This window comes from Acipenser ruthenus, chromosome 5, assembly GCF_902713425.1.
Source record: "Acipenser ruthenus chromosome 5, fAciRut3.2 maternal haplotype, whole genome shotgun sequence".
Classification (NCBI taxonomy): Eukaryota; Metazoa; Chordata; class Actinopteri; order Acipenseriformes; family Acipenseridae; genus Acipenser; species Acipenser ruthenus.
The window spans coordinates 74,949,894-74,971,935 of record NC_081193.1 but is presented as its reverse complement, the minus strand read 5'-3'; the positions used below and the strand labels follow the sequence as shown (position 1 = coordinate 74,971,935).

At 37.0% G+C, this 22,042-nt stretch overlaps 1 protein-coding gene across 4 annotated transcripts in view; it reads right to left on the bottom strand.

Annotated features, from left to right (window-relative positions):
• Window positions 1-6,376: 6,376 nt before the first annotated feature.
• cep85l (centrosomal protein 85, like) overlaps window positions 6,377-22,042 on the bottom strand; it is an 80,819-nt gene continuing 65,153 nt past the window's right edge. For 3 of the 4 annotated variants that reach the window (XM_059024513.1, XM_034004287.3, XM_059024515.1), the window contains 8 exons: window positions 21,272-21,457; window positions 20,819-20,971; window positions 19,981-20,135; window positions 18,051-18,168; window positions 17,683-17,733; window positions 17,241-17,348; window positions 12,157-12,370; window positions 6,377-10,721 (listed from right to left, as the gene is read on the bottom strand). In XM_059024513.1, coding sequence (XP_058880496.1) covers window positions 10,558-10,721; window positions 12,157-12,370; window positions 17,241-17,348; window positions 17,683-17,733; window positions 18,051-18,168; window positions 19,981-20,135; window positions 20,819-20,971; window positions 21,272-21,457 — 1,149 coding nt within the window. In that variant the 3' untranslated portion in view covers window positions 6,377-10,557. The remainder of the gene's footprint in view (window positions 10,722-12,156; window positions 12,371-17,240; window positions 17,349-17,682; window positions 17,734-18,050; window positions 18,169-19,980; window positions 20,136-20,818; window positions 20,972-21,271; window positions 21,458-22,042) is intronic. The other variant, XM_059024514.1, reaches the window with a different exon arrangement.

Here is a 22,042-nt window from a genome sequence, read left to right as displayed (position 1 = left end):
ACTCATTTTAAAGTAAATCTGGCTGTCGTCAGCATAAGAGTGTAAGAAATTCATGTGAATAAAAGTAAAATCTATAAATATGCCTTTTTGTCCTTCCATCCTCATATGTTTTAAATACAATTAACTGGACAGCTTTCAATGGTTGATGTTGATCCTCATTAAAGTTCTTTGAGTACTGCCTCATAATCACTTTAACAGATGCTTACAAATTACAAAAGACCTTGAAACCGAAGTGAGCAAGTCATTTTGATGTGGTTGAACCTACAGTTATGCACAACCAGTACTCTGGAACTAATACAACTGTCAAACTTGAAACTTTCACCAGAGCACTGAAACTGACAGATGTTTCAGAATTGAAAACCTCTGAAAACCTGGCAACACAAATCAAAAGTTCTTGACAGCCTTCAAGACTGCTAGCTGATATTCTTTTCAAGTTTAAATAAAATTGCTTTATGTGTGTGCAACTTAATTCTTTCTATAATGAATTCTTTCTACAATAATTTTTCACTTCCTCAAACCAATTGAAAACTATCTATTTGTAGCTGACCTGAATGACATTCCTACCTGAGGGCTGGACCCAATCCACATTATTGTCATACCTACAGATAACATACTAAGAAGTTTAGCAGTAAATTCAAAACTAGAGCTATCAGGAATGAAAAGGCTGACGACTGTGACATGTACAGAATAGTATAGAGTAAGAATTAGCAAGTAAACAATTCTCTAGGTGTGACACGAATGAATGGACAAATACCTTCATATGTACCAAGATATCTGATACTCTCAAGAACTAATGATAAATAATGTTAATACCATGTTTGATTGTATTTGGATAAGCAGTTCTCCAAATCCAAAAATGTAAGTGTGACATACAGAAACTAATATCCTCAGTAACTTATACTAAATAATGGTAATACCAAATTTCATGACAATTGGGTCATGCCACATCAAATGGAGCAATGGAGCAATGGACCACTGGTCCCCATCTCACCTATTTTCATATCGCATATATAAGTACCTGGAAGTGATATAGGAATAATCCCAAAATATTAGCTTTCAACAGTTATGGTGCTATAATGGGGGTGGGGGATACATATTATTGCTAATACTGTTACAAATACAAATGCAGTATAATCAAGTTTATTTTATATTAAGATACAACAAACCCTATACATAGCAATCGTTGTTAGTCACACATGAAGTATTATTTAACCATTTTATTCCATTGATTGGTGTTTTTTTTTTTCTAAGAACCCAATTAACAAATGTATTTAAAACATTCAATAGCTATAAATCAAGAAAAACAACAATTCCATAACCTGTGTAACCTCTCTCATATGCTCTATTTTTAAATTTAGTAGTAACCAATTATTTTTTATTATTTTCTCCCAATTTAGAATTTCCAATTATTATTTAGGCTCAGCTCACCGTTACCACCCCTGCGCTGACTCGGGAGCGGCGAAGACGAACACCCGCTGTCCTCCGAAGCGTGTGCCGTCAGCCGACCGCTTCTTTTCACACTGCAGACTCACCGTGCAGCCACCTCAGAGCTACAGTGTCGGAGGACAACGCAGCTCTGGGTAGCTTACAGGCAAGCCCGCAGGCGCCCAGCCAGACTATAGGGGTTGCTGGTGCGCGGTGAGTCGAGGACACCCTGGCCAGCCTAAGTTACTATCAGTAGTCTGACAATTGAACAACAGTTATTTAAGGGACAACTGAAAACAACACGTGTGTGTCATAAAATTATGGATTTTTATTCACTTTTAAATATTTTTTTTTAAATATAGTAAAAAGCAAGCATTATACAAGGTATTCCAACATTAATATATTAATAACAAACACATTTTTCTGCACTGATTTAAAATTGTATACTTATTTAGCAGACTTGTGTACTTATGTAATTAATTTACTACTTTGTAGCACAGCCTAATAATGCATTTTTCTTATTTTTAACTGATTCTCCCAGAGCAAAAGACATTTCAGATAGCTTAATATATATGATTGTGATGGATCTTCAGCCCATTTCTATTATAGAAGATGTTGGATTTCAGAAGTTTATAAAGGTGCCTGAACTCCCTCAACTATATGATAAAATGAACCTGCAGGTAGCATTGATCTGACTTCAGATATCTGGACATCAAGGGCAACAGAGGCATATCTCACTGTCTCGTGTCATTTTATAGATGAGAACTGGCAACAATAGTCCTACATTTTGGAAATATATCTGGACAGCACACTACAGATTGCTAAGCATCTGGTAAGAATCACACTAGAATTCATCACAAAATCCAAGCTGTGATTACAGATAATGGGGCTAACATGGTTGCTGCTGTGCGTAAAGCAGGGTGGAAACATATTCCATGTTTTGCGCATACTTTGAATTTAGTAGTTAAAGACTCACTAAAGGAGGACTCTAGTTTGGAGTCCCTTCTGCAGAAATGTGGTCCCATTTTGGATTTTTTCCAGCGTTATTAATTATAAAGAATAACCTGAGCTGTATTAAATCAAAACATGTGTCTTTATATCTGGCCTCTTAACATAATGTCGAAATAATTGAAAATAACATTGAAGTAAAGTGAATGCTTAAATCGTGATATTCAGATGCAAATGATCAATTTTATTGTAATGCAACATAGAGTTACCAAGAGAAATGTTGGTAGTTATAAAGGTAATGTCTTATGTTGATTAATTGAAGTTAAAAGTTTCAGTTTTTCCCCCCTAGTAAAACAATTTCAGCAGTATTTAAATAAAATTAAAAAAAGTAATCAGTGTCGTAATCAGTATCGACGATATTTGCCCAGTATTACTTGGTATTGTATCGAAGTACAAATGGGCAGTGCCGTTTCTTCACTGGTTTCCTCTCATCGGCCAATCCCTTACCGGAAACTATATCCTGTTTTCAAGAAGTGCGCGCATCAACTAATTCAAAAACAGGCTTGTTTTTTAAAGGGATACACACCTAAAAACAAACTTAACACAAACAAACATAATAAACAGGAAAATCGGCTTAAATAATTTGATATATATTATTTTTTTCTTCCATTCTGAATGTGCGCACAAGGTACCAAACACATGCTGCATTAAGCACTATTGGGATTATTTTGAGATGTGCGCATGCATTAGTTGTTCATTGTATTTTTTTTCCATGTAATTACTTACACTATTAGTAATGTATTTTTAAAATGTGAACCTTTGGTATTATAAAGGTGGTGTACTTTTAAAACATCAAAACACAACTCAAGGGGGCTCCCGAGTGGCTCATCCGGTAAAGGCACTCCGCGTGGAGTGCAGGATGCACCCTATAGCCTGGACGTCGCTGGTTCGAGTCCAAGGTATTCCACTGCCGACCACGGACAGGAGTTTCTAGGGGGTGGTGCACAATTGGCCGAGCGCCACCCACGGGGGAAGGACTTAAGTCGGCCAGGGTGTCCTTGGCTTACCACGCACCAGCGACCCCTGTAAACTGTCCGGGCACCTGCGGGCTTGCCTGTCCTCCGACGCTGTAGCTCTGGGTTGGCTGCATGGCAGGCCTGCAGAGTGAAAAGAAGCAGTCGGCTGACAGCATACGTTTCGGAGGACAGCATGTGCTCGTCTTCGCCACTCCCAAGTCAGCGCAGGGGTGGTAGGCGGTGAGCTGAGCTTAAGCTACAATTTGATATTTCAAATTGGGAGAACAAACAGGGTAAAATCAATTGGTGACTACTAAATTAAAAAAATAAAATAAAATAATGCAACATTCAGCTTGACACCATACTTAAAACTTTTAATTGTGTTGTGCATTAAAGAAGATTAAATTACTAATAGCAGATTAGCTAGTCTACGATGGCATGGAATAGTAAAACAATATAACAATACCTTGTTTTTCTCCATGGATATTAAGATGCTAAGTTAAAGTAGGTTATTGCTTTTCTTATGTTGACATCTACATGTATATGTTTCATATTGCAATTGCGTTATAGTTTTCTGTGTTTTGGAAGACTTCAATATCGAAATACGTACAATATATTGATATACAATTTTCATATCGTTGCCCACCCCTAGTTATAACACTATGGCAAAAAAAAAACCAAAAAACGCTATGGCTTCTACTTAAATATGGTATTATACTTAAAAATTATACTTAAAAATGGCACACTTTTGTACACGGCCAGTAGCAGATAGCAAAGAAATCAGATTATATTGTGGAACTGTTTAGCTATACATGAGGGCAACAAGTGGAAATAGAAATATAACCATTACCGAATGGGTATTTACATCCTAAAGACCCAAATCCTGAAAATTGTACACCAAAACTGCTCTATGAGCCTGTGACGCAGTTGTGGCCCCGCCCCCAAGGGCACAAAAGGACTGCGCTCACGGATCCCATCGTCATTCTTCCTTCGTCATTCAAGCCTGCTGCAATCATGGACGCAGCGACCTTGAAGGTTAATGGTTACGTTTCTATTTCAGGGAACCAGGGTTATGATAATAACCTAATTTTCCCTTTCAAGTACGAAATGTAACCATTACCGAATGTGTGAGTGTACCAAAGCCGTTGCAAGAGCAAGACTGCGGAGCGACCGGAATGCTACAAGGCTAAGCCGAAGGCTGCCTTGTGCGCCACCATTCGGAACCCGTTAGCTAGGATGAAAAATTTGAGGGAAATTTTCCCCTCTATGCCTGTGTTGTAAGGGTCGACTGAGAAGCCACCGTTAACACTAGTTCCAAAACCAGGGTTTTGAGGATCCATGACATTAAGTCTGTAGAACCTAATGAAGTGAACCTGGTGAAATGGGCAGTGAGCTTTTCTGGAGGGGGCAAGTTGGCCAGCTCATAGGCAGTCCTAACCGTGTCTGCTATCCACTTGGACAGCTGCTGCTTAGACAGGGCTTGACCATAGAACTTCGCCCCATAGCAGACAGAAAATAGTTCGCACTGCCTCCAGATTTTTGTCCTGTCAACATAGCATGCCAGGGCCCAAACTGGGCAGAGCATATGGAGCGGTCACTGTCTGTCACACTAGAAAGTAAGTGGATGGAAAGCCTCCACTTCCACAGACTGGTTGACATGGAACGCCACGATAGTCTTCGCCAAAAAGGCAGTATTGGTACGGAGTGTGATGTTTGTCCTGGCCTCTAAAAATTAAGCAGACTTTTGCAATAGAGAGTGCCTCCATCTCACTCACCCGCTTTGAGGTGATAGCAAAGAAAAAAAGCAGCTTTAAATGATACCAATTTCAGCTCAGCTGAATGCAGGACCTCAAATGGAGGCTTCATGAGTGCATTAAGCACCACGTCTATCCTCCAGCGAGGAACAATGTCCTTCATAGGCAGCCAAAGCCACCAAGCCCCTTTCAAAAACTGTGCCGCCAGGAAGTGAGCTCCTGGGGAGACAGAGTCAATCTTAACATGGCAAGCTGAAATAGACTTTTAATGTGGAGAGAGATTTCCCTTTGTCAAATAGGTCCTGCAAAAATGGGGCTACTAGAAGCACCTTGACCCAGTCCTGCCTGATTTTATCCAGACACAGTGGGAGCAGGGAGAGTGGTGGGAAACCGTATAACAGATGCCTCGGCCACTGGTGTGCCAAGGCATCTATTCCCAGCAAGTCCCCGTCTCCTATTTTGGAGAACCAGAGGGGACAGTGGGGTTGAGATACTGGGGTTGAAGTCGCAAGCAACAACAACTGAAGTGAGTATCTCGGTCCTGCGCAGTGCTGCTGAGACCAGCAGCTGCTCTTACTGCATGTGTGCTGAGCACCACATTGCAGACAGGCCTGTGCGCAGTATCTGTAAAACAGAACAAAAAGAGAAAAGACTTTCGCAACATAAAATGTCTTGTATAGTGCGAAAAAGCCAAAACGAGAAATAAAATAAGCTCCAGCCTGAGCTATGCAGCCTGGGGTTACAGCACAAAGTCAGCCAACTTATGTTGCTGGATCCCTGGGTAGCAGCGAGCCACTGGTTTTACACAGGACACAAGGTTGCAGCGGGACTAGCAACAGGCACACAAATACACAGAAATAAAAAAAACTATTACAGCAATTCGTATAATTATCACATACAAAATGTGTAAAAACACATCAAATGTGAAATAGCAACAATTGTACTTATCTGAAAAAGGCTCTCCATCAGGTCTTGAAAGAAAAAATGGTGCGGAGATCTGTGAACGCAGTCCTTGTGTGCCTCAGGTGCGGGGCCACGACTGCATCACAGGCTCTAAGAGCAGCTTTGGTATACAATTTTCAGGATTTGGGTCTTTAGGAGGTAAATACCCATTCGGCAATGGTTACATTTCGTACTTGAAAGGGAACATACTGTATCTACACCAATGCCTTTCCTATTGGGCAACAAAGAAGTGAGAAAAATAAACACACATAAATATGTTTTTTTTTTTTTTCTTTTAATAAAAAAAAACATTTTAATTTATGTACAAATTAAAACAAAAACATGTCCCATGGAAAAATACTAGTTGTTAATATTTTCTTTATATATATATATAAATAGAACTTTGGCATTCATAAAATCTAGCTGCAAAACTAAAATGCAAAAAAAATAAAATAATAACACAAAGTACAAATAGTCAAGACAAAATTTCTATGCAATTAACATGATGCCAGCCAGTGGCCTCCGTTATTGCAGTGTACTGGTAGATTCGGTCATGGCAACAATGCATCCCTTTCTGTTTCTGATGTGGAGCTGCATCAGGTTTTCAGAACAAAACCACATCTGTAATAGGTTTTACAATACACCCAACACCAACTTTTGTATACCCAGACTATACCTGTAGTGCATAAATACATTAATGGTTTTGTGCATGCATACTTGCAGTATAGTTGATACAAAATAAAACCATATGAATGCAATTAAAAAGTTAACACTGTAGCTGCTCCATGGAGTTCTTTATGGATTACCATATATAGTATGTGATTATTGTTTTGGAGATCGTTATGTTTCTTATACTCAAAGGCTTTGATTTTAAACTATACTTAATACAAAAGATTCCTTCTGAAAAATCCTTTCTTTATCAGAAACATTATGGCTTATTTTTGCAACCTTAAAATGCTACTTTCTGTTTCTATTTTATTTATTTCTTTAATTCTTTTTTTTCACAAGGCACAGCGGAAACGACAGGCAGTTCATTACTGTTGATGAATTATTGATTTCAGATAACGTTGTAATGTGGTTTTATTCCGGTTGCATGTAACGATGTGTTAATGTGTTTAGATTAAGTTTTCTGAAATCGTGTAGTACTGTAAGCCGACTGTAAGACACACAAGTCTGAATGCAGGGTACAATCAATTCTGCTGCTTCCTATATACGGTTCTCATATTGTTCACATCAGTATAAGAAACTTGATTCGATGTCTGTTGTGTTACATTCTTATATATATATTTTATGTAGACACCAGGCAATAACTGAGTTTTATAAAGATAGAATGTATCTTATAACACATGAGTTTACCGAATCTGTTCCAAGAGGTAATGCTATTAATATGTAATACCCTAGTAAAATAGGATATATGTTCTTAGTCCCTCAAACAGCCATTACAACCATGCTAACAAATCAAACCAACACTCACTCATTTAAAATATGTATTGTAGCTTTTTAAGCTAGGAAAGTTACAATACAAATACTGTACCCTTGGTTGCTATAAAACATTTTCTGTGAGCTATGCAAACTATTATTAAAAAATGTTTGACAGGACCAGTTTGAACCACTTTGTGACCCATAAATAAAATATGTAAAGCTAGTTATTAAAAGTTCAATACAATGTTTTGCAAAAACAGCAGACCAGAAAGTGCCTTTCTAAAAGGATGGAAATGAAGAAGCAAGGTCAGTGCACTTCTGAACACTAGAGGTTCATCTTAGGCTGTTACAGTATATGTAGATTCAAAAAAAGCATTATAAAAATAAAATGAAGCCTTAAATCACAATAAGTGATTACATTAAGGAGCAACACATGTTCACATTTTAAATAAAACATTTTAAATTCTTCTAAACCCTGTGAGCAATGCTACAATGCTAAAAGAACATTCTTTGTAAACTGGGCCTTTCAAAAACCTGAAAGCATCAAACTATTCAAATCTGCTCTCATTCCATGGCTGTGTTAAATGACAGTACTTTGAAGGACAAGCCATTTGGGAAATATAAAAGCTATAATGAATAGGTTTCATACATAATATACAACCACATGCAAGGGTGTTTTCAGTCATTGTTGTTTAGATAACAAATTGTTCTTTTGGACATAAAAAATACATTTGGAAGTAAATGTGGGCGATAACCTATTCTATATATTTTAAATAGCAAAACATAATGGGGACTTGTACAGAAGTCTGTACAAATGACAGTCGAATGTAGACGGTTGCACATTAAAAAAAATACTGCGCAAAATTCAAGATTATTTTGTTAATAAACAAGTCTCCTTTTGTTAATATGTTTAGGTATGTTTAGAGGTGAATTTAAAAAGAACACACATAGGTAACAAACATCTTTCTTTATATATTAAAACAAAATAAAAAAAATAAAAAAACACTTTGGGGACAAGAGGTGCCTTTACCATTTTTAAGACCAACATTTGAACTGTAAACCTTTTGAAACTTGCAGAGGACCAATGTGAGTCAATACAATTTTATCTTTTGTTTTGTTTTTACAAATACTTCAAAATAGTCTGTAGGAACTATTCCCCACTCCTCACATATGGCATGGGTTTTCACTCTGTGCCATTAAAAAAAAAAAACATGCCCTGAATCTGAAACGCTGTTTAGCCAGTGCACACAAGCAGATTGGAAACAGACAGCCAGTTAACAGAAGCCTAATTCTGCAGAGCTGGATCATGCGGTTAGGTACAGTAGCTTCACAATTTCACCACTCCGTGTTCTTGTCGACCTGCGACTCACAGTCATTCATCAACAGCACAGGAAGACTCATCTGTCAGACTGAACCGATGCAGTCAGTTGGTTTGCTTGGGTATTAAAAGTCCTGACTGAAGCAATTAACAACTTAATGCAAAACCCCCCAATAAATCTTTCAAATAACTATGCATGTTGAATATCTGTCAGATATCTAGGCACTTGAATGCAGCATCATATGTCATATTTCACAGTCTGGTCTCTTCGCTGAACTGGGAAGATGCTGTATCTGAGTAAGCTTTTGTCGAGCAAAAAAAAGTGGTGTCGGGCAAAGAGATGTTATCACTAGGGGTCTACTTAAATCGCGGTAAACTTGCATATTTTTCGCTGGTAGGAATTGGTTGGAAGTGTAAGGCAAAGCTTTGCCAAGTTATACGTGGAAATCGATTAGAAACAGTCCCAAAACTCGGTTACCCAAGGGCATCCGGCATTCTATAATACAGTCCATATTATGCAGCACATTCCTTGTCATGTTATTTGTCCCATCCAGGAATTTATTTTATTAGTACCAAGTCAAAAGAAAGAAAACGTGCCTATTCGGGTCTAAAATTCTAACTGCGTTTAATAAGTAAGCAGCAGGTTGTTTGAAGCGATGTGGCTGTGCTAGATCATACCTGTAGTGCTGATTTCACTTGGCTACAACTGACAGGAATACTTTTTTTGTGCTAACTTTCAAGTTTCTTTTAAAGTTGTAGTTTTACGTTCTGTTTAGCAGCCACTGTAGTAGCCTTTCATTTAATGTGTGGTTCTGAAGCTAAACAGCAATCGATCGTATTTCTCCAAAGTCACATTACAAGAAGTGCAAAACAATTTAAAGTTTATTTGGGACATTTCTTGACACAATCCTCAGCCGAAATATACTTTGCTTTTTTTGCTTTGTCGTCCATTTTTGGTATTTTACCTCCAATGCTGAAAACTATTTAGCAACCTAATCAAAATAACAATTCAACACTGACTTTGTCCCACTGCCTACTGTACAGTACAGGTCACAGAAAAGCCAGTACAGACACACTGATACTAGGCTGATTAAAACATTGTTGTCATGTGAACAGTAAACAAGAAAGTTAACCGCTTTGGAGTATTTTTTTTAAATGTTATTTGTCAAAGGACGTTTTTTCTTTTTTTTGCGAAAGTGCAATCCACACAGGACAGCGAAGGAATAAAAAAAAAAGACCCTATCTATTATTTTTCTCTCTCTCTCCGTACTATGCATTGTCCCCTAAAAAGATGAATTTTGCAGTGACCCCTCAATTTTCCGATTTCCACGAAAATCGAGAATTAGGTAGACCCCTAGTTATCACCCATATAAGTTAAAATAAACAGCACTACAGGATTTCTAGTACAAACGTATTTTGCAGACACCCCTACAAATATTTTGTGGTACCGACCATCTCTAAAAGAAAAAAAATAAATAAATACTTAGTCACAAAACATTACTCAAATGTATACTAATTCACAGCTTGGGTCCACATTCAGGTGGAAAACTCTTGCTACTTTGTTGTGGTCTTTTTTTTTTCCAAATCTGTTAGCACACAAAATGCAAAGCTCCTGCCTGACTCTTTAGTCATTTGCAAGTTGCTAACTTCCAGTGTGTAATGGAATTGCACAGGAGTGTGAAAAAGCAGCATTAAAAACCACAGTTAATTATTGCAGAGAGGCAACACAATGTCATTGAGTGATGCAGTTGTCTCCCATGTCCTGAGCGTAGCCGTCTGATATTATAGTCCTCAGTTCATCAATGTCCTTTCGTAACTGACAGACTTCAGAAAGCTTGGTGGCAAGACTATCCTCGCTGTTAACATTTTCAGTCTCTTCACTTGAACAGTTCATGGCTGTTAAAAAAGAATAAACAAAAAGGTGTAAAATACATGTATGATAGGCTAAACTACAAATGGGGCCTTAGTGATAATATATATATATATATATATATATATATATATATATATATATATATAATTGTGCAGTGAACTTTATTTTAGAATATGGTCAATATACAGGCTCATAAGTTGTAGATGATTTTTAGTAAAATGCTATGGAATTATACAATACAGTATTTATAACAGTTGGCAAAGTAATATTGCATATGTGTGATTTTAATGGATAACACAGAGAAAAAAAACAACAACAATCAATGATAGACCTCATGACAGTACCTTGGGGGCTGCATTTCCCCAAGGTTATTAATACCAGCATTTCATTTTAATTTTCCTTTAAGCTTTCTCCCTTCGGTAGGGATTTCTACATGAACTGCATGTGTGTGTGTAGCAGACTGTTAAATAATTTAGCCTCTGTCTACTTCTAAAGCTGTATGGCTGAACAAGGTTAGTGTATTCCCAGTTTGCCATGTAATGTGAGTGTTTTCATTATGTGGAAAAAAAATGCACAGGTTTTCACTTCCTCTGGAGAAAACTACTGACTTAAAACAAAGTAAATACATTCTCTGGTGTTACTGGGAATGCTGAGATGAGTGACAAGTAGAACTGCTTAAATTTTGGTTTAAATAACCTTGGAGTTATAAAACAGTACGGAGAGTACAGGAAAAAATCTAAATTTAGTCGGGTAAAGCGCTGTTTTTCTTTAAATATATCAATATGGTCTGTGGTTAAGTGTTATAATAAGTTGTTTTTCACTGCCCTATGAAAAAGGTGTTCAATAGATTTTTTTTTTGTGCTGGATTTCAGGTATGTCTTTACTGAGCTCAGGAAAAGTTGTTAATGAAGCGAGTTTGAAGACTGTCCTTGAATATAAGTGAAATGGGTAGGTGTGATCATGTTACCTGCTGTATATAAAGAGGTTCATTTGATCAACTTATACCATGCTGGGATTTTTTTATTTACTGCACTGAGGGAGAATGATGCAACCAAGGAAGACTTCCCAGTGCTTTAAAACAGTCTTGTAAAATCCAAGGGTGACTTATCGAGGTGGGCTTTAAGTTGATCTCAGCCAAACCTGTCTAATGTATGGGAGGGTTGATTTTTAGTTTTGTGATTATATTTGAAAATATACTATCTTTATAATACTGCTGGAGATATAATGATTGAGTCTCTAAAGTGTAAAATAGTGTTTGTAATACAGGTCAAAATCTGGTGATCCTGCAGTTGAAGACAGACTTTTTTTAAAAATCTAATTTAATCACTTTTAAAACCTACTTGCTGATCAGTGCCACTCTATATTCATTCTGTTTGGTATATAAAAAGACTGCGGGGCCTCTCAGAGGATGCTGTTTCAATTCTCACACCAGGAATAGGAGGAATTAGGAGTACTTACACTTTATTCCCAGCAGCAGAGCAAGGTTGGGCTCCTTGCCCTGGGCTCTCTGGGTGAGAATGCTGCACAGGGCCTTGAGGTCTAACAGGCACTGGGACATCTCCTTCAGGAGCTGCTCAACAAGAGGCTTCTCAATGCAGGACTGCCGTTTCTTCTCATTGAAAAGCTGAAGCTGCTCTTTCAGGCTACAGTTCTCCTCCAGCAGTATCTGGTTCTTTTGGAGAATACAAAAACAAATCTCGGTTAGCTGCATACCTTCTGTTCTAATACAATATCATACAGTTTACCCATTCACATGTACAGTAGAACCCCTATGTGATGTGCCCTCATGTAGGATCTGGGCAGGTCACCCCAGCATTGTCCACCAGTATAATCCACCGGAATAATCTTCCTTTAGACAAACAGACATTCATACACATTTTGTATGTAGCTTGGATAAAAGGGATCGTACTGAAATTTAGGTTGTATAGCGTATCCCACTTGGCCACTTCAGAATGTATTAGACTCTTATGTTTTGTTCTTATTTTTGAAAAGTTCTGTATAATATAGAACTTTTACTATAAGTCTACTTATTTTAGAATACTACTGTGTATTAAAACTACTTTCATTTCTTTGGGGAGTGGTCTACTTCATTCTGTATATTTTAGGGCTGTCAATTAATCGCAGTTAACTTCTGCGTTTGATTTTATTATTTCTTGACATTTCCTTTTTTTAAATTTATTTTTGTATTAATACACCAGGCTTTTATCAGCATCTAGTTTGTTTGTGTGTTGCGCCGATTGCTTCCTGACTTCCCCTGGTAGCAGAGGGGCGGGAAAGACTCCTGCTTTGCAATAAGTGTCTCTCTTTCTGTCCCAGCTGATGTGAGGCAGTGATATGGGATGCAACAAAAGAATCAAACCGAACGTAGCATCGCCACTTTTATACAGAATGTTCTTCTCACTGGTGAAATTCCTATTGCAGGTCCTTTTTTAAAATGTATACATATATATATTTACATATCGGTGAATAAAAACGTTTTTTGGAATATTAATGTTGACAATCTACACATTATAGGTGTAGTACACTCAAAACACTCACGCATAAAAACACTGGGTGTTTTCAACGTACTCTACTTCTTCATTGTAAACAGCACACTACAAACTTTCAAAACACTAGGGGTGTGTACCTTTAGCTTGACGATGATACGATATGTACCCTGATACATGGGCTGCGATACGATACATATCACGATACGACTAATAAAGCACAAAAAGTTGCTTATCAGTGTAATCCAGTAATGCTAACTGCAACAACTTGCGACCCTGAATAATTATAATGTTAATGAAACATGTATTATTCAATCTCATTAACTGTGATCCTGAAACAAGTGTAAATAACAATTTTTACAACTCAGAGCAAGGACATGGCAAACATACTGCTCACTCTTCAATAAAGAAATAGGTCTGTACCAAACAGTGCATTCATATTGACATTTAGAAAAAAAAACAAAATGCTTCCACACTTTGGATCTAAAGGGTACATCAGCACTACATGAAAGATAAAACATAAAACTATCCCACCTTGCTGTTCCGAATGTCTTTGGTTATTGTATAATAATCCATATGCGCCCAAACATCTGCATAATGCCACACTGCTATGTCCAAAATCATTGTTCTTGAGCCATAAAACATGACTTCCGCCCAATGACGCATTGTATTAGCTACATTACCTCCGTGTGGAAACACACTAGTCTGTGTGACAAACATGGTCTGTCTACTTTTCCATAAGGACGGAACTTGTACCTGCTTTTGTATTGTGTAGTAGACATCTTTCACACTGTACATGTTTCCTTTGCATGTTATAATTTGATGTATTATTATGATAAATGTTACATTCAAGAATAAATAAATAAATAAATAAATAAATAAATAAATAGAAATAAAAACCGTATGTGCTGTGTAAGTGGTTGCGGGGAAAAGAAATTTCAATATACGTCCCCAAAGTCTTAGATACAGCTCCAGCTGATTCAGAATGCTTGCAGAATGGACACGTATCAAATAAACTAGCAAATGAGATTCGGAAATGATGCATTTCCTTTCGGAATGACGTCTTTGAGGATGATCCAACCTAAGAAAATAAATATTGCATTTTTTCATCCTTCGTATTTGGTTTTCACTTGCATTTCCTGACAAAACACATGCACAACCATCTATACACCGTTGAGTGGGAAAGTTGAATTCAGCCACAAATTCCATCTCCCTGTTTCTGAACAATCTGATGTTGAAATATTGTCTGGCATTATTTCGGACGTTCCCGGTGTACAGTCACACTGTGTTGCTGAGGACAATTTGAATTTAAATTGTTAATGACACAACTTCGATATTTAACAACGAAAGCGCACATGATGCATAATTTACTATACGGCGTAAGCTTCCATTATAATAACATTTGTGGTTCCAGTTCAGTCTGTAAATCCCCACAGCTTGTGGCAGTGGAACGGTGTGTTTTTCTTTCCGTTTGTAGATTTTTGCTTGCCAATGCCATTGTAACTGTGTCTGTTTGTGTGTTTTTGTTATTTCTGTATACCCCAAGGTGTCTGATAACAAAAACACTCAAACAGACACAGTTACAATGGCATTGGCAAGCAAAAATCTACAAACTGAAAAGAAAAACATACTGTTCCACAAGTTGTGTCACTAACAACTCAAATTTTCCAGTGTGACTGTACACGGAACGTCCGAAATAATGCCGGACAATATTTCAACATCAGATTGTTCAGAAACTGATAGGGAGATGGAATTTGTGGCCGAATTCTATTTAATTAAGCAGTTATTAGAAAAGATGGTATATGTACGTATTAATATTAAACTGATAGGATTGTGTTCGAGGGGAGTGTTTTGATCTTGAAAGGGAGTGTTTTGAATGTGAATTCAAAGTGCAGCAGAGTGTTTTGAATGTACGCTCATTACACTCTTTATCAAGTTACATTCAAAACACTCTAGAGTGTTTTATACTGTGGTGTTTTGGGCATCCTACACCAGGACCTGAAAACGTATCGATTTATCTCAACCTGACAAATACTGTGTCACCAAAAGAAATAATACAGTCCGGTATAATAATGTACGTGTGTGTGTGTTTATATGTAGTTTTTAAATTACATTAAAACACTGAATGCTCATACCTACAGATTGATTACAGATTGATATAAAACATTTATGGATTTGCCAAAGAAAGTGTTCTATAATATGCCAGCAAGCCAGCAAAACACAATGAAACAGAGCAATGCCGATGATCCGTCTAATGACTACTAGAATTTTTTTTATAAAATTATTATTATTATTATTATTATAATAAACAAGTGATAATTCCTCTAGAGGAAAATATACTTGAACTTTGACCCATTTGACTCCGAGACCATCACTTTCAATTCAAACACAAAATGTCTCGTTTTCAATCACTCGACAGCACCCACAGTACAGAAATGTTCATTAATGATCAAGAAAATGAGAATATGTTAAAAAAAATGATGCAAAGCTGGTACATTCATATCTGAAACTGGAGAGGAACAGGAAATTAAAACAAGGTAAAGGCAATCATCCAAATGATGCTGAAGCTCTTTCGGATAATGACATAGAATGTCTGTACAGCACTAAAACACTACGTTTAAAAAAACCCAACTGTACTGCTGAAGCTCGTCTTCTTTAATATTACCATCACAAGGGTATCCAGGTATTATAAAAAATAATAGATGTGCCTCTTCAACACAACCTTCGGTCTTGTAATTTATGACATCACAGAAACCCTAGATGGAATTATTTTCCTGTAATTCACTGAGGCCCATATATATATATATATATATATATATATATATATATATATATATATATATATATATATATATATATATATAAAAAAACTATAGAAGAAGGGGCAACAATATTAATCCAGAAACAGAACAACAGTTGTTTTTTTTTTTATGCTGGGTAGTTGGACATCAATAGTATATTTAAATGTCAACAGTCTTCATTTCAATGTTTAGAACTGAACAATTCATTAAAAAAAAACAAATAAAACTGCAAACTCAAAAGGAATGAGTATTTTGATGTACTTTCAGGAGGTAATCCAGCTGCTACTGCATACCCTAAAATTATTATTTGGACAAGAACAGCCACCACGTTGAAGGACCAACAGTTGTCAAAGTCAAAGTGATCCAGGTTTATAAGAAGAACCTCTAACTATCTCTAGTCCGTCTCTTGAGAGTCTAAGATGGCGTGCACAATTATACTACAACAGACCAAACAAGAGATCTGGATGATTCGTTTTAAGTAAAAGAGTTTCTCATCAGAAGATAATAGGATGCCAGAAGTGAGAATTTCAGTGGGGTTAGCTTTAATTGTTAGATAAACAGAATACTCTATGAGCATTCACAGGGCATTACGGTTATTTCATTTTAGGCTATTATTCAGCCATCCTCATTTGTGGAATAACTACAGTACTCCATGAACATTTATGGTGCATTCTCTATATATCCACAGACAGGATGGTGTCAATACCACTGTCACTTACACAGTGGCAACTGCGAATACTAATTGTACTGGCAGTTAGATCCAGGGGACTGCAAGCCGACGTGTAGATGAACCTCAAATGTCTGTTTCCAATAAATAAGTCATGACACATTATTATTGTTTGTTGATGCCTGCCTGCCTCCACTCCACCAGGAGGATTCACACTCAGGACTTTTGAAAGAGATTTATTTATGTCTGTATTGGCTGATTGATATAAAATATGTATACCGCATAACTCTCTCAGGGACCATGCTTTGCAGGTATGCTGTGTTGAGTAGTGGCAATGTATTGTTTAATACAATCTAGAGTATATTAACAACATTAGCTGTCTAGAATTGTTTTTTATAATATTTCTCCCTCAACAGCAATAGTTTTATTGATCTAAATAAAAGTAGGTCTTAATATTACTGTCCTATAATGTATAAACCTAATATATGCAGATCTCCCCCCACCCACTGTGTTTTATTATGTTAAGTGGAATTAAAAGGTGGTCAATAAGTCATAGTTTTAATGTGATAAAATAATCAAACTGCCTACCTCTTGCAAAGTTTTAGCCAGCTGCTGCTGGTCATGTTCCTTTTCAACTGCCTGATTCCTGAGCTCCTGGGAGATGATTTTTTCCTGCGCTAACTTCTGCTCTGCAGCCTAAAACAAAATGCATGCAAGGATTTTAATGGACGGCATAGCAGAGTAGGGGAACTTTGAACTGCCTCCTGCAGTCTGTTTTAAGTATGTTGGTGGTTCCCTACTGCCTTTCAGTTGCAGCATATTAATCAATGCCCTAGTGACCCATTTGCTGATTCACTGTACAAACAATACTGCTTAATTTACAGGTGAACCAGTTCAGTTCAGCTGTAATTTAGGTTTTAGAAATTATACATTTTAGAAGTAAAATAAAGACCTAAAGGAAGATCTTGTAAGTTGAGAGGAATAATACTGAAAGGCTGAGCTAAGTGAACATGCTTTTAGAAATACCTACTTGCAATTCTGCTGTCAATTTCTCAATGTGTCTCTTTTGATTGTTTAAGATCTGGAAATAAGACAAAAATACAATTCATTAAAAGTACTTTGTTTCCTCCCTGTCACATCACCATGATGTATTATATTTATTCTATTCAGAAGTTTTTGGATTTATGGTAATGTAGAATGTAGAAATCCTTTTTAGTAAGAAATTGCACCTTATCCATTATACCAGCTCCAATCTGGAATAGGCAATTTGGCTTAATAAATTAAATACAAGAAAACTAGTAAACGTGCCATGACTTTTGGATGACTCTGCTTCACATGGAACGTTCGGATTCTCATACAGATCACAGGCCGTTCCTTGGGACAATGCCATCGATCTACCTGATTGTTTTGCTTGTTGTGCTCTTGGAGGCGATCATTTTCACACTCAAGCTGCTTCATGTTCAACATGGGGAGTCTGGCACCATCTTCAAGGCACTGCTCCACTTTCTGCTGCAAGCTAGAAATATGGGGAAGACCAGCCATTATATATATAAAAACATCCCTCTCTTGCTCCAGTGAACTTTCACATTATAAAGATGCAACCCTGTAAAAAGAGGATTACAGCCCAGTCTCGTGTCAAGCCTTTTGAGCAGCACTGTATCCGTTTTGGCACTGTGTGTTTAAGATGTCAGAAACAGAGGTGTGCTCCCAGTGGTTAAATATTTAAACTCTGTTTAGAAAGCTGTCAACCTGGACCCGAGTAACTGTATCTGTTTATGCTCCAGTTGTTTTTACACAGTGTAAATGGTCCTTTTCAGTTCTAAGTGGACACTGCTGCAAAGGCATTGACATGCATTTTAACCTTATGGTTGCATGTGCGATATAGCTGAATGCTCCTCTGAAGTTTTATTAACAAGTGGGAGGAAAAAATAAAATGTTTTTGCTTACCAGTTAATTGAGAACAACTCCATGGAGGACAGCAGAAACTACCAAGACTAAAAACAGTCCCCCCCCCCCCCCCCCCCAGGCTCTCCAGATGAAAGGATCCAAAGTTCACAAATCTGTCTGGCACTAAAGTATTTGATGTTTCTAAACTGCTACTGGTCACTTACAAGAAATACATTTCAAAATGATTGTCACCCTGATGTCGCCGATTTACAGATTCATTGTTTTATATATGAGATCTGTAGGACTACATCAACATTTTTTCTTTTTGTTTCTGTGTAAACAGTGGACTGCAGAAAAATCTCAGTTCATAACTGCTTGAGGAATATAGGTTAAAAATACCAGTGACTAGTATAGCAGCTCACTTTTAAACAAAACCTAATTGGTTAAATCGCCTTTCATGAGTGCTAAGGTAAATTAAAAGGCGGTGGTCCGCAAAGTTTAGATCTTGTAGATAAGGTTTGGCATTTAAGTTCCCGATATTGGTGGGCACCACTGTACATTTCACATTGCAGATACTTCACATTACTGCCCGCCATGGATCAAGGATCCCTGACAACTTATGGCAACTTTTCTTATGCAAACCTGTAATTCTTATAACAACCTGTAATAGTAAAGCACAAAAATCGGCTCATTTGATTCGACTGTGTGCAACTGTGGATAGCAATTAAAACTGAGGAGAGAAATTATTTTCCCCAATATTAAACAACTGATAGCTTTTACCCAATTTTACAGGCCTGCGACCCACAGTGAGTCAGACAGGAGTCAAACCAATGATCTACTTGCTTTTCAATCATAAGACTGCACATGCCTACTTTTCAAAACAGAAACCCTCTCAATTATTTAAATGTAAATGGTAAAAAAAAAAATACAAACCAAAACATATAATTATAGACACTGTTGTCGCAGATTCATATATGGTGCAAAACTGTCAAGTTGGTTGAAATATTATTTTTTCACTTTCTTTAAAAAAAAAAAAAAAAAAAAAAATGTAATACAATTAAAACAAATTAGAAATGTAGCCAACATCAATCCAATAGTACTTTTATAAGTTGTGCTACCTTTATAGCATCAACAACAACAACCACTAATCTAAAGAATAATTCTGGTTTTTAATCCATTACTTTACAAGAATTGAATAATCTCAGGCTTTATAAGGTAGGCTTTATTAAAACCACTTTTAACTTTAGTGTAGTGTAGACAGTACCTGATCTTACATAGATCCAGTTAATACCAAACCTTGCTTATTTGACAGACTATTGCTGAAAATGACGTGGTATTTCAACACACCTTAGTCACTTGCAACCAAGGCCCACAGTAGCTTGGAAGTGTACACAATGGGAGTCTTACTCCTAGGCCTACTGTAGCATAAAGAAAGCTGTACCTCTGCACAGCATCGATTAGCTCCTTCTCCTTTATCCTCTGGAGCTTAAGAAACTCCTCTTTCTCCTTGACGAGAGCCTGGCTTTTCCCTAGCCTCTCCTCCAGATCACGAACTGTCTCCTGCAGTTTGTGGGACGTCTCCTGAAGGACCTCCAGCTGTGGCATTAAAAAACACCGACCTTTAATCCGAATATTCAAGCCACATCAAGAGACAATAAAGAACAGGAGCAGGATTTCTTATTTAATTTAAAAGATACGCAGGTGTAGTGTCCAGAATGTTTCACTTAATTCTGAAAATGCTTTATGTAACCCTAAATGTAATATTTACTTCACACTATTAAAAAAAAATAAAAGAACATGGTGCGGTTTGATAAGAAGTTTAGTACAAATACATCCGAAATGAGTTCTAACCGGTACATGTGCAGTTCTGTACTTCCTGAAGAGATCATCGTCTAGGATGTGCTGACCTCTGGTGATAAACTACTGTACTACAACTGTAGTGCTGTTGATGTTGCTCTTTTGTTTTTAATCTAGAGATCCAAATTCAGAAACCAACATATAATTCATATAAATATAAATCGTATAATAAATGCTTTTTTTTTTTTAAAAATTATTTAACTGTCCAAGAACAGTAAGGCGTCATTTTTAAATTACATAAATTTGACAGTATACCAGCCATACAATGGTAAAATTTCTGTCCATTTTCAATTTCATCTCAAGACTTTTCTTTTTTAGGACAAGTGTCACCCTCCACATTTACAATCAGCCTGGCAACACCCATCCTCCAGCAATAACAAGTGTGCTAGATATTACTCAGTGCAACGGCAAGACTGCTTTACCTGCTGAGCTTGGGTTTGTATGTCATCAAGTGAAGGGAGGTCTGCAAGGTACTTCTCCAGCGTCTCTATTCTTTGCTGTTTCTCCTGGTTTTGTTCAGATTCTTTTTGACATTTCTTCTTAACACTGCTAACATATTTCTCTCTGGTTTTCAGCTACAAAACAAACATGAACAAAATTGTTAAGAAAAATGGAAGCACCATCCAATCCACCACAAATTGTTAGCAATGCAGAAGAAATCTTGAATTGTTCTGGTGCAAAAGACAAGCTTATTATAGTGGCACTGCAAAACTACCCATTTGTATTGCTAGCACTTGTACAGTAATCACGTAAGTATGCATATCCCTTCTACTTTTATTCCAGATACTTGAACAATAGCTGGGTAAAGAAGTAGCCTGGGTTAATCACAGGCTTCTGGGTATAAATTAAAGACTCAGATGCTCATCAATGCCTACCTTCTCTTCCAATTTCTGTATCTCCTCTGTGTACTTGTGTGTGTTTTGCTTCAGGAAGTCATGGAGATTTAGAACCTGCAGCTGTGCTGCAGCAAGCTTGTGCTCCAGCTCTCCGTTCTCATAGAGGACAGCTGTTGATTTTCCTGACAGATGTGCCTGCAAGGGAGATTTCTCATACTGTGATTCCTGTGGAAAGAAGAACAGGTCGAAAAGATATTTTCATGCTGCTAGAATAAAGACGTTTTGAAGCACAATTCATGTCCTGTAACTTATTTTTGCACACAAAGGTAAACACTAAATAACCATTAAAAGTAAAAAAAATAGGCACAAAAACAAAGAAAGACATTATGAATTGTTCATTTTGAGGACAGCTATGTGAGTGCAGGAACATTAATAATACCAAGTTACTAAGCTTTTCGTTCACTGTATATTTTTCACCTTGGGCCAATTGATCAAACATTTCCAGATTTTAGCTTTTCCTTTTCCCCCCTTTTTAAATAACGGCATGTTCAAATGAAGGCTGCACTTTTACACAAAATCTTGAAATCCAAAATAACGTTGCTTCCTGGTCTGACACTTGGCATCACACAGGGGGCGCCAAAGAGCACCACAAGATGAAAGGTGGATGTATTCATCAGTTAAATTAATAAATCAGAAGGTGTCATGGTTGGTACATTGCACAGGGTGTAACTGCATGAAGTGGCCAATGGACTGTATAGCCAACACAGAAACACATCTTAGTCAAAATGTTAACAATATTCATATGGATCA